General features: G+C 37.7%; 1 protein-coding gene across 1 annotated transcript; it reads right to left on the bottom strand.

The window, feature by feature from the left end:
- Nucleotides 1–10,261: 10,261 nt before the first annotated feature.
- Nucleotides 10,262–12,107, bottom strand: LOC113135795 (leucine-rich repeat-containing protein 51-like). The gene is made up of 4 exons (XM_026316088.1): nt 12,056–12,107; nt 11,338–11,567; nt 10,980–11,128; nt 10,262–10,367 (listed from the first exon to the last, which is right to left on the bottom strand). The coding sequence occupies exons 1-4, from the start codon at nt 12,105–12,107 to the stop codon at nt 10,262–10,264; spliced, it is 537 nt and encodes a 178-aa protein (XP_026171873.1).
- Nucleotides 12,108–15,582: the final 3,475 nt, after the last annotated feature.

Below are 15,582 nucleotides of genomic sequence, written 5' to 3'. Positions count from 1 at the left end.
GTTATCTGTCAGGAATAATAACAGCCTAGTTAGCTTTGCTCACATGGGTGTGGCTAATTCAACATGACATTTTTCTAATAGGTAGTCTGGCTATTGGGAGAATGGGACCAAATATAGAAAGTATAGATATCATAGGTGGGAAGTAAATGTAAACAAAGCTATAATGAGAACTGGAGCTAGTAAAATTAAAAGAGCGTAAAAGAAAAAGCCCTCTGGACTTGGCCTTCAGCAGTTCACTGGCAATGATAATTTGGATAAAAAAGTATATATATATATATATATATATATATATATATATATATGTAATGTGAATACACCATTAGGCTATCTATTGTTTTATGTCATCCAAAATAATACACATTAATAATAAGAAATATGGTAATGTTTTGTAATCATTTGTTGCATACTAATCATCCACACTTCACATGAACAAAATTCTTATCTGTAGTAGTGATAAGTCCTCCAATAAACATAAATGCTAAATTCAGAACACCTTTCTCTTCGAAATCTGCCAGTTCAAACAGTCAGAGCCCAGACCATTACATGTACACAGTGTTAGGTCTCACAAGGCTAAATGTTTCTATGATGAGGTCTTTACCAAATCAATGGGGTAACTAAAAAGCTCTCCTATACGTGATCACTTAGTTGTGTAGTTGAGAAGTTAACTTCAAACAACTGCCAGGAGAGGGAAAAAGTATTTTACTATGACTATGTGGTCTTCGTCACAATTATGACACTCTTGTCAGTAGGGCAACTTCAGGTGACTGTAATAAAATCTGAGTAAGGCTCCATGAGCCATGTCAAGCTCTGGGGAAACCAGGCTAATCAGTGAACACTGCCTTTGGCTCTGTCTGGTTCGAGAGAGGAACCCAAACCTCTCCAGTTTATTGTAATCCAGCTTATAGTAAAGTCAATATTTGTAAAGTAATAATAATTAAACAATAACCTATTTATACTTCATGGGTTGTTTCTGTGATATACCTTATCTCGATAATAGAACTGACATGTTTCACTTTGTGACAATTACAGTTAGCAACATTCCTACTGGCGCTGATTACCCAGGATTAATGTCCATATTCAGTTTAAATACTTTGATTAAAATGTGAAACCTTATACCTCTATATCCTTGATCTCCATTTGTTTCCAATATGTCCATTGTATCATTTGTGAAATACATCTTGCCGCCATGGGACATTATTGTATTACTTTTCTAATAACAATATTTTACAATGTTATTGTAATGGCACAGTCATTTTTCTTTGAAAAAGGTAAATAAATCGTTATATGCACATCCCTCATATAGATGCCAGCCTATTCAAATGGCTTCACTAACAAAAGGAACATAGTCTGCAGAGGTGTTATCTTCCCGTAGTGAAGTCATTTTTCTTTTGTAAAACATATGTACACAGTATGTAAAATTTTATTTTGATTTTAGAAAAACTGCAGAAACTAAACTGTAAATTTTGGAGCCACAAGGACATATTTCAAAATAAAAGGCATCAGAAAAAACAGGAATAGTGTGACTACAGGATTGGTTCCTAATTTGGAACCTAGGGACCAAACTTAGTGGGCTTTACCATGTAGCTAATTTAGCATCCCATGTGTTTATCATTCAGTCAGCAAAAGACTAAAATGAAAACTAACTAGCGGGGCTTTGGTGTCAAGGACTCAAACTGAGTACAACTGGAATGACAGAAAAGTGTCAAAATAACCAAATACTCCAACTTATATTTAATGGTAGATTCATGTTACTACACTGGCACACATTATCAGCACAGACTTTACTTTTCCTTTTCCCATCAACACATATCATAAAACATCAATTTTTAACTAAAACCTAATTTACTTGTGACAACCAGTGCAAGGGTCAAGTATGATGACATTAAACTAAACATAAAGAAATTTAAACATTGAAAAACAAAAGTAAAAATAACACATGACCCTAAAATATTCATTTGCTAAAGCATAATGTATTATCAACAACATTAGGCAAAGCAAAGTAAAAAGGCTTTTTTAATGAAAGTATGGTCAATGCAGATTCCTTTTGCACTAACTGACTCAATAAGTAAATGTTCTACCACAGTGACACGTCTTTTCACAGACAATCTCCCATTCAAAAGACAGCAGTTGCTTAAATCCAAGACCTGCTGCTTCTGTCATCCAGCATGACTAACCAGATTTGACATGGTGAGAGTGGACAGGTCCCAGGGTCACAAAACATATTCTTGTCTGTCTGACCCCTCTCCACAGACTCACAACACACACCCTTGCACATGTACCCCCCCCCCCCCCACACACAATCCTACCTGCCAACACTGATACATACACAGATAAAAAAAAACAATGGCACATATTCCAATGAGTACAGTTTCTTGGACACCAAAATGTAGTGTGCCATGACACACGGGGACGCAGCAATGCGTGTTTTGTCATTAGTGATTATTTAGCATTAAATAACATTATAGAAAGGGTCATATGTTGAAACAGAGCAGGTGAAAGTTCACAGGCAATTGGATAAGAACATCAAAATCCACAAAAACAGCGACATCATTAACCTGCTCCACCTACTTTTACACCTCCCCCGTCACACCTCCACCTCTTGTCAACTTTGACATTTCCCCTTACTAGACGCTTTATATTGAAGAGACGACAGCTTGCCTTAATTTACGGTAATCGGATGACTCCCTCTCGCTCTCTTTATAATCCGAGACAGACAGGCTGCTGTGAGACAACCTGCTTTTGACAGGACCACTCCACGCCTCAGTCACTGGCCATACAGCATATGCCATAGTGCAGCAGCTCCTAAGCGCTTTCGCTGTCTACTTGTTGAAAATTAACTACACTTCTGGTATTTCAGATGAGATGGGGTGGGGGTGTGTGATCAATTACAGGCGAGTGTGGTGTAAATTCCTGCTCAATTACAAGAAAGACTCATTTCCCACAGACACTGGCACTGGATTTAACCCACTGTAGGTAGATCACCAGAAATGCAACTTAATATCCCATGAAAACACCCCGATATTAACGGTGAGGGAACACTGGAGTAAAGCTGGGATCACGGTGAAGGTTACATAAATAGGAATGAAGTTCGTGTTTAATCGACCTTTGCCATTATGATCACAGTGCATCAGTGATGACCAGTGGCTCGAGAAGACGGGGAATGAATTAAAGCAGCGTGTTGCATATAAATGTGCTGAGCTGTCTTCTGAATTAATTCAAGTCAGCGTCAATTTACTAAACCAGCGCCAATCACCTCCACAGCCCGTTTCAGCACCGCGGACAGCGAATTCTCCCGTTTCAGGCGTAAAACAAGAAAAAAAGCTTCAGCTGCTCAAACTACCGGGATTATCACTGAGTTTTTCCAAGCATGTCTCAGCAGCTATTACCTATCCGTCTGTACCCCCCCTCTGGTTTTAGTCACAGGAACAGCGTTGGCTTTCCACACACCAAAAAAAAAAAAAAAAAACAATACTACCCCATAATATTCTACGAATGAAGGCAGACGGAAGAAGATAAAAGAAATGCCAATAAAAAAAAAATGTGCCTTTGGGTCACTAAACTCACCATCGAGTAAAACGTGCACACTGAGTCAAATTAGAGATGTTTCATTAGGGAACATAGGCTCAGGAGGGGAACATTATAAGACTTACCGTGTTATCCTCGTTGAAGCCATATGTTTAACATGCAAATCTACTTTTCCACACACTGTTGCCGTCTCTGGACCGCGGTAAGGCACAGCCCAAAGAGAAAATCCAGGAAATAACATCCACACAACTCAAAGACCGACCCCACTTTTTTTTTTTTGGAGGGTGTTGGGAGAAAAAAAAAATCCGCTGTCCGCGCCTTAAAGGCGAGGGGGGGAAAGAGTATTTTATTTTGAAATCACCCGCTGTTGTGGCTTACATGCAGGGGAAATAGTCTTCCTCTCATTTAGTCTTCTTTTAGTTTAAGTCTCCAGTGTTGGACTTCCTAGTGTAACTATGAGAAGAGGTAGGACACAGACAGAGTAACAGTATATCTCCTCTAGTATTCCCCCTCTGCTTTCTCAACCAGAGAGAGAGAGAGAGAGAGAGAGGCAGAGAGGGAGGGGGAGACAGAGAGACCTTGCGACAATAGGGAAAAAGAGAGAGAGTGAAAGAGAGAGAGAGAGAGAGTGACGATGCGGAGTCAGAGAGGTTTTGTCTTGAGGCAGCCGTGCATTTACCGCAGGAGCAGCAAGTAGCAGCAGCAGCAGCAGGAGAGATGGTGATCGGTGCACCAAGATAATCTAATTATGTCCACAGCAAAAGGCGCACGGATTACCGGCTGGTTACTCTTCCGCTCAGGATCCGATCTCAGCGCCCCATGGCGGAGAGGGACGCACAGAAACACAGATTGGTTGTCACATCAAATTTTAACTCATCAGTATCCAATCACACTCTTTACAATAAAAAAAGTTTTTACCTTTAAAGATGAAAAGCTTCACATACCATCTCTAAACCTAAATACATATTCTTTTATTTCCATAAAAAGCAGCTTGGAATGCACAAAAACAAAAAAACAAACAAACAAACAAACAAAAAAAAACAGCACTAAAAAGCAAAAGTGCCCTGAGTGTATATTTTCTCTGCCGGTGCCTTGGAACTGCTGCAGGTGCACCACATGGTAGCACCTTGCAATATGGTGCTCAACCTGATGAATTTTGATTACCACTGTGCATTTTTAAAAAGATTCACACACAGTGCAATTAACACTGGATTTCATGCTTCTTTGGAGCTGTGAAGCAGCCCTGTTTATTAACTGGGATTAACTGTTCCTCTAGTATCCTTATTCCACCTCTAAAGTTTTCTTGCAAGGTAAAGAGAGATCACCAATCATCCTGTGCTCTACCCATGCCTGAACCGTTTTAGTTACTACATTTAAATACTGTATTTTCTAAAATAGTAGTTGAATCGATACCAGTGGATCATATTTTATAAGTTCGCATTATGTTTTTCATGTCCGATCTTAATATAAATTAGCCAGTAACTGTTTAATATATGTCATGAATTGAAAGGTATAATATTTCCCTATTTTTACTCCTTAAGTAGATGAATAAATTAGCAGAAAAATGAACTACATAGGTAAAAAAATAAACAAGTACTTAACATAGTACTTTACTGCCACTCATGTGACATCAGTCAAGGCTATTTATCAGACTGTGAGGCTCCCTCTGCAGCCACAAAAAGCTTCATACTGCTTTCTACCCACATATGCAGTAATACTGGCCAAGACCTGCAAACAGACTTTGATGTTTAAATTCTGTGAACTTCTCCTTTAAGTACACCGCTTAAATAAACACTTTCTACCACTGTGCAGGATACACGACATACAACTATTCACAAAACGCTAGATTACCTGTATGTCTCTGTGCAGTGCACACAGAAACCAGACTTTCTTACTTTTTTAAGAGCAGACAGTGCTAACCCTCAAAAAAATAAAATAAATAAAATTTAAATAAAAAGTTTTTCAAACTTTCTAAACACTAGCCCATACAGAAACTCTATTGTTCCTAGAAATAATTCTAATGTTGTAATCAGTCTCTTGGCACAGGAGGAGATGCAGAATACATGCTGGTTAAAGCAGCCACTTGTAAAATAATTACATTGAATATGTAGATTTGAGGAACAAACCCAAACTCCTGCAACGACTGTAAAAAGTTGATTATACATGTTCAGGGTGGCTTAATGAATCTCTAAAGTCTCTGTAGAAAACTTTTGTGTAGTCCTCCTCTGGAGCTTTATATTCTAAAGATTTTCCTCTGCCTGCTGATCTGTTCACTGTTTGTTTGAAAAGAGATTATTTCCTAGGCAATTGCAAATGGATATTTATTCTGGGAGCCATTGTGCGTTCCCAAACTACATACCAGCACTTAAAAAAAGAAACATATCAACATAACAGTAGAAATAGTCTACTAGAAGACAAGAAGAATAAACTTTACTTAATTCAGTTTGTTTCTGCTCTATTGGCCTGTCTAGACAGAAATGCAGTCATCTTAAGGACAAGGATCTAACATTGAGTAATCCTTTGCTTAATTTGCCTTGGCTATGTTGTGTGTAAGACAATCAGATACAATCAAAAAGTGTTTAGAAAGTGGTAACTGTGCCTTCTTTGTAAGACTATAAAGTAATCCAATAAAGTATAACACTAACTAGTGGACTTTGCTTAGGCCAAATCTAGCTGCCTAATTTCCCAGCACTTACATTTGGTACGTCGGCTGCAAAAAGCACTGAAATCAATTGAAACTGGTCAATCCTGCAAACCCACATCTTTGTCAAAATTTAATTCTTAGAAATCTGTAAGGACATATTTTAGGTTAAATGACAGTCATGGCATGTTTGTGACTCCTGTTCACCAAGGTTGTTATCATACTATAGCACAAAGAGCCTTAATAAAGAACAGTTAACCAGGTTTGGCTTTTAAGGATATTAGAGTTTCTGGGAGATTCTGGGAGTTGTTTTGAATAGACAGTAAATGTTCTGACAGTGTTATAGCAGAAACAAACTATTGCCATTCAAATTTCTTCTCACTATGGCCATGACAAATTTGCAGCATTAAATGATTAAAATGATGCAGAAAGTGCTACGTGACACTGCTTGAATTTTAATAATCCAGCTGGGTCACAATTATCAGTTATTCTTCAGCTCTTGCTCATAAAATGTGAGATAAAAAGACAGACTGATTGACTGAGTTATCTATAATATTACCCAGTGTTTTTTGGGTTTTTTTTGCTTTTTAAAAATTGATCGAAAAGCTCAGATATGATGGGGTACCGGTTCAAACTCCTGGGTGACTCCCTCTCTGCCCATTTGCTCTGTGGGATTACCGTTTAGTAATACATCTCCAGCCACTGTGTTTTATACACAACCCAGCAATAACTGTAGCAGATACTTCTAATGTTTAAAAGATTTCAAAATAAAGTGTGTAAAGTGTAAAAATATAAATTGAACTAAGCAATCATAATCAATCAGTTACAGAGTTGCTCTAATTTGAAATCTGATTATATAATAAAAGGATTGAAATGACTACCAGTAAAAGGGTTTGCAGGCAGGGGGCCAGGCCAATTATAGCCCCTATACCACAGTGATCTTAACTGTGTGTCCATCTGCTCTCCTCTGCTCTATGGGATTACACCAAATCCTACTGAGCTCAGGGAATGGCAGCCAAGATCAGTAGGGCTGAACTAATCATGACAAACCAGCAGTACAAGGTTTGTCATGAGAGGTTTGTCTTTTCCAACAAAGCATAAGAAAATAATTATCATTCACTGATTATTAATCCTCACCTGATTCACTACAATTTGGTAGATGGCATAATGAATATCCAATTATTGCTCTTAGGAAAATAAAAAAATGGGGCAGCACAATGCCTGAAAGCCTGGTGGTTAAAGATAGACTGAGGGAACATGGTGGATTGTGTAATATTATTGATCAATCAAATTATATGTGTTTATTATATTATTATTATATATTTATATTATATTTAATTTTGCTTATGTGTACTTACATACTCATATTTTATATTTGAAATAAATGTGACATGTCAGTGACTTAATTTGTGGATGTGTGTTCGCCTGCACTAGTACCAATCCAAGCCAAAGGTATGTTGTATATTTTATAAGAAAACCAATTCATCATGTTTGGATGAAAACAAAAACACAAACTGCATGTTGGAGATTAAAACTAAATGTACATATGGTATAACCTTGTTTACTCACAGGAGTGTTTGGCAGTAGAGCCATACTCTAGTAAGAATCTTTGTGCTGCAGAAATTCCAAACGTTTTCCAAATAAACCTCAATTTAACATAAATGATAGACTCATGTGCAGTTAGGAAAACACGCTACTCCAGGTGGTTGATTTGTGTGTTCACTTTTGGCTGCACTCAGAGAAATGTTTGATTTATGTAAAAGTAGTTTTCCCCAAACCACTAAACAGGTGGCAAAGGCAAAGTTAGCATGACACACTGTTAAAGCATCAAAACACAGGGCTATTCCTTTGAAGTCTCTAATGTAATTAGATCCTCAAATCCTTTATAGGACCATCCAATGAAGACAATGAACAAGTGCATTGTTTTTTATTTCCGCGACTAAATGTCTGCCTTTTTTTTTTTTTTCAAAGAATCTGTAATAAACATTGATGCAAGTCCACAATAGCCTTGATAATGTATATCCAGTTTGATAATAGAAGCTGCAAAGGAGAAAGTAAAGTAAAAAATAAAAAATAAGAGCAAGAGCTGTAGACACTCAGAAAACTCAAAGACACAAATTGGGGGATAATCATAAAAAAAGAAGAAACAAGCAGAAGAAATGGGGAAAAAAAGGAGGAACAACATAAAAGAGAACACTACTGTATATTTATTCTGCCTGCTGTCATTAAAACCATCCAGAACTGGAGCCCTTCCTAGTTCATTTGGTGGAGCAGATGTTAATAGCTTAACAGGGCTAGGCAGTAAGTGTTTAATTAGGTCTGGGAAAAATGATTTATTCACCACATCTGGGCCCATAAAATATCACTCTCTGGACTATGTCCTTTATGACTCTCAAACTGGATTCTCTCCCAAACCTGAAAATATAACTGCCTGGTGTAGCTTGAGCTTTCAGTCTTGACAAGCAGAATCCCTTATAAACACTATCTGTGCCCTGTCTTCTGAAGGGAGCGGAGAACATCTGCACCTAGTGGGAGGAGAGGCACGGCAGGGGGTGTGTCAGTAATGATCAAGCAGTGCAGTACAGTTTTAGTGTCGAGGATTACTGGGATTTGTGCATGTCGCCTGCCTGCTCAGACCACATCAAAGCCACATGCGGCTAGGTGCAGCTCTGCTCTGTCCTTTTAGGGAGGTTAGCTTTGACTTTGATATTTCCCTCATGCTGGAGAATAGAAGACAATTTTCTCTGTGTGGCTGTGGTAAAAGTTACCACACAGTGAATGACCACTTAGCTAAGACAATGGAGTTCAGAATTTCATTATGGTCACTTGCTTTTATACATATCATAGATTTGCTGGTTCTTATAACTAAGGTAAAGCTTATTGCCTACACTGAAAAAAAAAATAAAAAATCCCAAAAGAAACAGCTTTCAAAAGAAGCTGAGCTCCGCATACTATCATACAGAGTTACTTTACACAATTATCAGTGCTTAGTCCCACAAGGACTTAATGCAGTTTCAAACTTTTTCATTAGTATTTGTTTCAGTAGTCAGATTTGGCATCACATGGCCTAAAAGCTGATTCAGGAGCATTTCCATCCCACCAATTAAAGATTTTGCAGGGGGAAAAAACTCTGATACATGATCCTACACCAAACAGAACCCAGAGGACAGCCAGTTAAGTCAGGGTCTGGGCTGATTTATAGTCCACATTTCTTCACTAACAAGACCAGACTGTAACAGCAGAGACTCTAAGCTGTTTACAATGCAAACTGTAAATTGAACAGATCACATTTGTATTGTTTGATTGTGTATGTGTATCTCTGCGTACATTTCTCTGAATGTATGTGTTTTGGAAATTAGGTTCTGATTGATGTCACACCCATACTCCCTTCACATTGCACAACTGGGGGCAGTCGTGGCCTAATGGATAGGGAGTCGGACTTGTAACCTGAAAATTGCAGGTTTGAGTCTCAAGTCCGGCAGGTGTGATGGAGTGAATAACCAGCTCCCTGTCCACCTTCAATACCATGACTGAGGTGAGACCCTTGACCAAGCACTGGCTGCCCACTGCTCCGTGTGTGTGCACTTTGGGTGGTAATGGAATTTCCCCATTTGTGGGATTAATAAGGGTAATTTAATCTTAATATATTATGTTGTTGAATGAAACACAAAGCACTTGTGTGGATTAACCTCTTTTAAAAATAACTATTAATTGGGCATCGTAGTAATTATCACAGCTATGATATCATGATGCTATTCAGCCTTTTATACTTTGATTTATCCACATCAACTCCAAAAGTAATAGCCAGCCAGAGGTGAGAGTAGACTTAGCTGGCAGCTGGCACTTGAGGATACCTGTGTAAAAACCTTGCAATGGATTGTGATTAATTTTATTTCAGCAAGCTGTACTGGGATCATTTAGTGAATTAATTCAAAGTTAAAAAAAAAAAAAAATACAGACAGTTAATGGATCTGAGGAAAAGAAAATATTTTATTTCAGTACTAGACATGTTTACAGTAGGTTAAGGACTGATAATTCAAGTGAATGATTTAATGAACTGGCAAAAGTCACTCAAGGTTCCCCTTGGTGTCTTTGTCACGGTTTCTGCCGTTGCCAAACCTTTGCCAAAACTCGCTCTTCGTTTGTCACAGCACTGAAGTCCATCGACTTCAGCTGAGGCAGGGCAGAAATCACATGGTACCTAAACACATGCACATATAAGCTTGGACCGATAGACTCCATGGACATTTCGTGCGTTTAGTTGCAGTGAATCCGCAGTGAATAATATGGGAGATATCATTCAGCCTATGCAAAATAGACCTGCCCTGTACTTTTCTGGCGTTTCATGTAAATTATAGTATGAAATGAGATGAAAATTAAATCAAGAAGCTGAATGCATGAGAAATATAACCAGTGAAAGGTGACCTTTTTTCTCTGTATCTACTGTTGTTATGCAGATGGGAACAGAATATCCATTGTAATATGAGCTTGAGCTCCATTGAAGCACCCATTAAAATATTATCCACCTACTTACTTCCACAAACTTCAGGGAAACACGCACAATGTAACTTCAGACTTCCACCTCTTTTGTAATCACTTGCTCTAAACTCCCAGAATCTTAAAATATATCACTGCACCATCTTTGTTCATGATGTTATTTATTTATTTATTTATTTTTGTCTCCCTGGTTGTGTTTGATCATATTTAGCTCACATTTAGAATTTTATCTCTGCCATGCAGAATTTGTGTTGTGTATTAAAGTGACTTTGAGAAAAAAATTTTGAAAAAAAAAAAAAAAAAAAAAAGTCTCCACCTGTAGCCTTTGTCTTTTTCTATAGCATTTCCATGTAGTGTGATGGTGTGTAGAAGCGGCAGTGCTCCCAGCTTGTCTACGTCTGACAGGTTCCAGATGCTGTTGCCATGAAAGTACAATACACGCAGTTCACGCAGCTCGCACAAAATCTGGAACACAGACACACAGTCTTACACCCAGCTGGGTTGCAAATTTAAATTGTGCACATCATACAAATCTATAAATAATACTTGTTGGCAGGAACTGATGCTCAACTTAAGCCAGTGAAGTAATTTAGTTATGATACATGAGGACAGAGTGAAACATAAATAATAATACAATAATCATAGTGTATAAATCTATTATGTAGAATGGATACAGAAGAGAAAGTGAACAGTCTCATCGGGTCTATGCATGTGATCTTGTTGAAGGACAGGTCCAGCCAGCCTAGGTTCAAGGGTTCAGCCAGAAAGTGGTTGACTATGTAGTGGAGGCCAGAAACTTCAGTGATGCTGTTGTTATTGAGACGCAAAGAGCGACTGAGGTATTTATTTTCTGAGTTTGTTTTTAAAGGCCTTATGCCTGTTCGGGGTACCTTGAACAGTGCACCTAAACCACAAATAAAGCAAGTCAATACAGTCAAAAATACCTGCAAAGCTTTCTTGACCATTCACATTTGTATTTCAACAATCAGCTTATATAGGAGAAATTCTGCTGTCAGTACATGTTCACTAAACTCTGCAGCACAGATATGAGTACTCTTCTGTTTGTGGGAGTCCATTTCCTTACACCTTCATGTCTAGTGTGTGGCAGCACATGAACAATAAAAAGTAGCTATGATATTGCTATGGTATCGGTTACCAGTTTCGTCACAGTGGTGCACACTTTAATTTTTTATTAATTACAAACAAAGTGATAGGTTTCTATGACTCTGTGATCCTATAGTGAATTTTGGCAGTAGCTAAATGTACCTGTAGGAATATTTCAGATATTAATGGTAGGCTAAGACATGCACAGTTAAAAGGAATCAGATATACTCAAAGGTCACGTTCGTAAAGTTAAGAAGCTTAGGCAGAGAGAAAACTAGGAAATACTACCTGAAAGAGAACTGATATCTTTATATGATAAATCCACCGGTGGGCCATACATGTTCATATCCTCAACTCTCCAGCAGCAGAAAAAATGTTCAGATTAATTGTATCATATTATAATTACAACTTATACTGAGGAAAAATGACTGATTTTTCTTGACGGTTTTATTTTCAAACATAAACACATAGGTCCAAAAAAAAAAAAAAAAAAAAAAAAACTTTGGTATTATTATGGAATGATTTGTTTAAAAAAAAAAAGCTGTTGCTCTGCCTGCCTATCATATTTACCTGCATTTGCTTTCCTGTACTGCCTGACCAGCTGATATTGTCTATAAATCCACTGTTGAGAAATGTGCCTTTCTGTTTCACTCCTGTCCTTGCATGTGTGGGTTGCTACAAACAGTATAATGCTGCCTTCATGTCATATAATTTAAACAGTGACTACAAGGAGGTATCATGAATTTTGACACTGATGATATCGCTCACATGGTTAAAAAAAACAAACAACACACACATCAACAAACTGTTGGTAGATTAGCCACACAGGTACTACTGCTGGCAGCTACATCACAATAAGATCTATTATTAACACTAATACAACTGACTTTGCATCTGGTTTCACCTGGTAACAAACTGCTGCGAAATATGCAACAGAGCAGAAGTAGTTTTCTGCCTTGCACAATTACTCATTTCATACTTTCTGAAGCCCAACTCAGAACAATATAAAAATGGTCCAATACGTAAGCCTTGATATCCTGGGAATTATTTTTCACAGTAAAATTCCCCAAAGTGAGGTAATAAATGTTTAAAAAAAAAAAATTTTAAAAAAAGGATCAGAAACCTGAACCCAGTGCCTTCTGGTGTCACACAAAAGTGACAGCCATATTAGTGACCACCCTAATTCTCTTCAGATAAAACCACACAATAATATAAATGCATGCCCATGCAGTGGATGTATAAGAGATATGGTGATGGTATTATGTGTTTGTGTATACTATATGCATAACTGGTGCTTTGGTCTTCTAAAACCATACAAAGACATGCAGGTCAGGTGAATGGGTGACCCTATATTGTCTATAGAACTACTCTTGAATGCATTGGTCCACATATAATAGCTCTGTAAAAGCTGGCTTCTTCAAAGTGTACTGTATGCACTTCACCTTTTTGCATACATGGACCAGCCCAAACACCCCTGACTTGGACAAACAGATTGAAAATAAATAAATAAATAACTGAAAAAAAATACAACAGGAAATAAGTTTGAGAAGGTGAATAGAGGACAAGGTTAAAAAGAAGAGGTGATGAGGTAATAATGGAAAACTACATCCATCTCCCTGAGTTCTTCCTCACCTTGTCGTTCAATCAAGATATTTGTTTGTGAGTTTGTGTGTTTGTAGAGTCTAACAGCACAATAGCACCTTTACTGAAGGAGTAAGGACAGTGCTTTAGAAAGGTGATGAAAAAAACACACATTTACTGTGTACACAATGAGGTGAAGTCAAGGACACAGACAGAGACACTGGCTGGAATCAGTGTGTTTGTGACCAAATATTTAGGGTGTGAGACTGTGTGAGCCATGAGTGTGAGAAGGTTTCACAGTGTCTATTTATCTCTCTTAGGCTTCTGCAGATTTTCAATTTTAAAGGCCCACTGTCCATAAAACCTGAACTACAAACTGCATATTCATCAGTATGTGTGTTTATGTGTGTGCCTTCCTCTTGGAGGAATCTCCTAACATCATCGATGAGGAAACAGGGTCATTTTAGTTGAATAAAATATCAAACAGGAGTCCCAGTATTGCTCAAAATGCAGGCTTACATCCAGACCAGATGGAAAGATCTGGACATAACTGAATGGGGTGCTCCTGTTGCTCCCCCTGCAGCTGCCATCTACTTACCAATGAGTGATGTGCTTAACCCTAATTTAAAACAGTGAGTCTCTTCAGCAGCAAACAATATGAAACTGAAGTTACTAAGCAGTTCTAAGATGTAATTTACTGATGCACTGAAAGCTACAAGATTGTAATCATATTAAAATATAATATATACAGCACCTGTATATATGTGTGTGTGTACATATAGTATTGTATATAAGATAAAGTCTTAGGTCATAAATTCAGTAAAGGTTTCTGTTTGACATTTGCTCTGACATTCTCAAATATACAAACACAATCTAATAAGATATATTCTAAGTTTAGGCACTGATGGTCTCAAAGGATAAGATCAAAAAGGCAAAACAATATAAGAACTAGTAAGAAAAGTTGTTATTCCTATAAAATGTACATTGCTGTGCCTATTTTGGCAACCACCTATCTTTGCAGCACACCTGCCTCCCAAATTTGCAGCAAAAGAAAAAGACCTTTCCTATATGCTTGGCATGTGCACATACTGCAAAAATGATTAATTCAAAAGCATTGGCAATGAATGTAATCTGGGGTTTTGCATAATTGTCCAAAATGAATGGTCTGTTTATGAAGGGAATACAGGATCAGCAGAGGTGGGGGCAGCATTCAGTAATGGCTTATCCCATTAATTTCTCTTCGCACTTGCATTTACGATAATAGGTGGCCTGAGCAAGCAGAAGGCATAAGACAAACACTTCAGGCAGCACTGCAGCATATGATCTGCATAAACACAACCACAGCTGTGTCACACCAACCACCATGGAGCAAATCAAATGTGTTAGCAGCCAGAAAGTTACGGACACAAGCACAAAAAAAAAAAAAAAAAAAAAAAGAGGCTTGAAATCATCAAAATGGACACAAGCCTTATGGCCTGCAAACATTTTCCAATAGTTTTCACTTATTGCTCGATCTACATCTTTAAAACAAAACATACAGTACTTTCCCATGTTAAACTTTAATGATATCACTGATATATATTTTTGCCTGTGGCTGTCCCATTCACTCATATTTTTCAATTCTACACACAACTCTACACAGAACAATGAAGAATGTGATATTGTGTTGATACCTACTGTGTAACTCACTTTCAACACTCCCAAATTCGGATTAGACGAGTCATTGCCACAGCAAATGTATTTTCTATTTGAGCAAAGTATCTCAATCTGTTTGTACTGATGTGACAGTACAGTTCACTTTTCTTCTTGTTTGTTTGATCAGTAGGTAAAATGGTAAAATCAAGTACAGGCTTTCTGATTCTGGTGACCTGACAGAAAAACCTGCCATTTACTGAGGACATTTTTAGAAAAATAAAATGTGTTCTGTTCTCTAACTCCACTGTGATCGTGACACTAATATTTTGACATGAATGACACTGGTACAAATACACCATCAATCAAGAAAACAGATGAACTGTGCATTATAATTAGCTGCATATTCAAGTTTCACAGATAGGATCCCACTCAATACATCAGCCTCTCTGTCTTACCAGCCAGAAGTTGGCATTTCAAGGAGAGTATTGAGTATTGAGTATTCCCAGCTGTTGTGCTGAAAAACTACTGTATGATATTTTCACAGTGACCTGGGAATATGTGCGTAGTTTTACCAGACTTCAAGGAATGATGGTCATATT

This window comes from Mastacembelus armatus, chromosome 19 (genome assembly GCF_900324485.2).
Source record: "Mastacembelus armatus chromosome 19, fMasArm1.2, whole genome shotgun sequence".
In the NCBI taxonomy this organism is placed as follows: Eukaryota; Metazoa; Chordata; class Actinopteri; order Synbranchiformes; family Mastacembelidae; genus Mastacembelus; species Mastacembelus armatus.
Note: the sequence above shows the minus strand (reverse complement) of the source record. Positions and strands in the feature narration are given on the sequence as shown.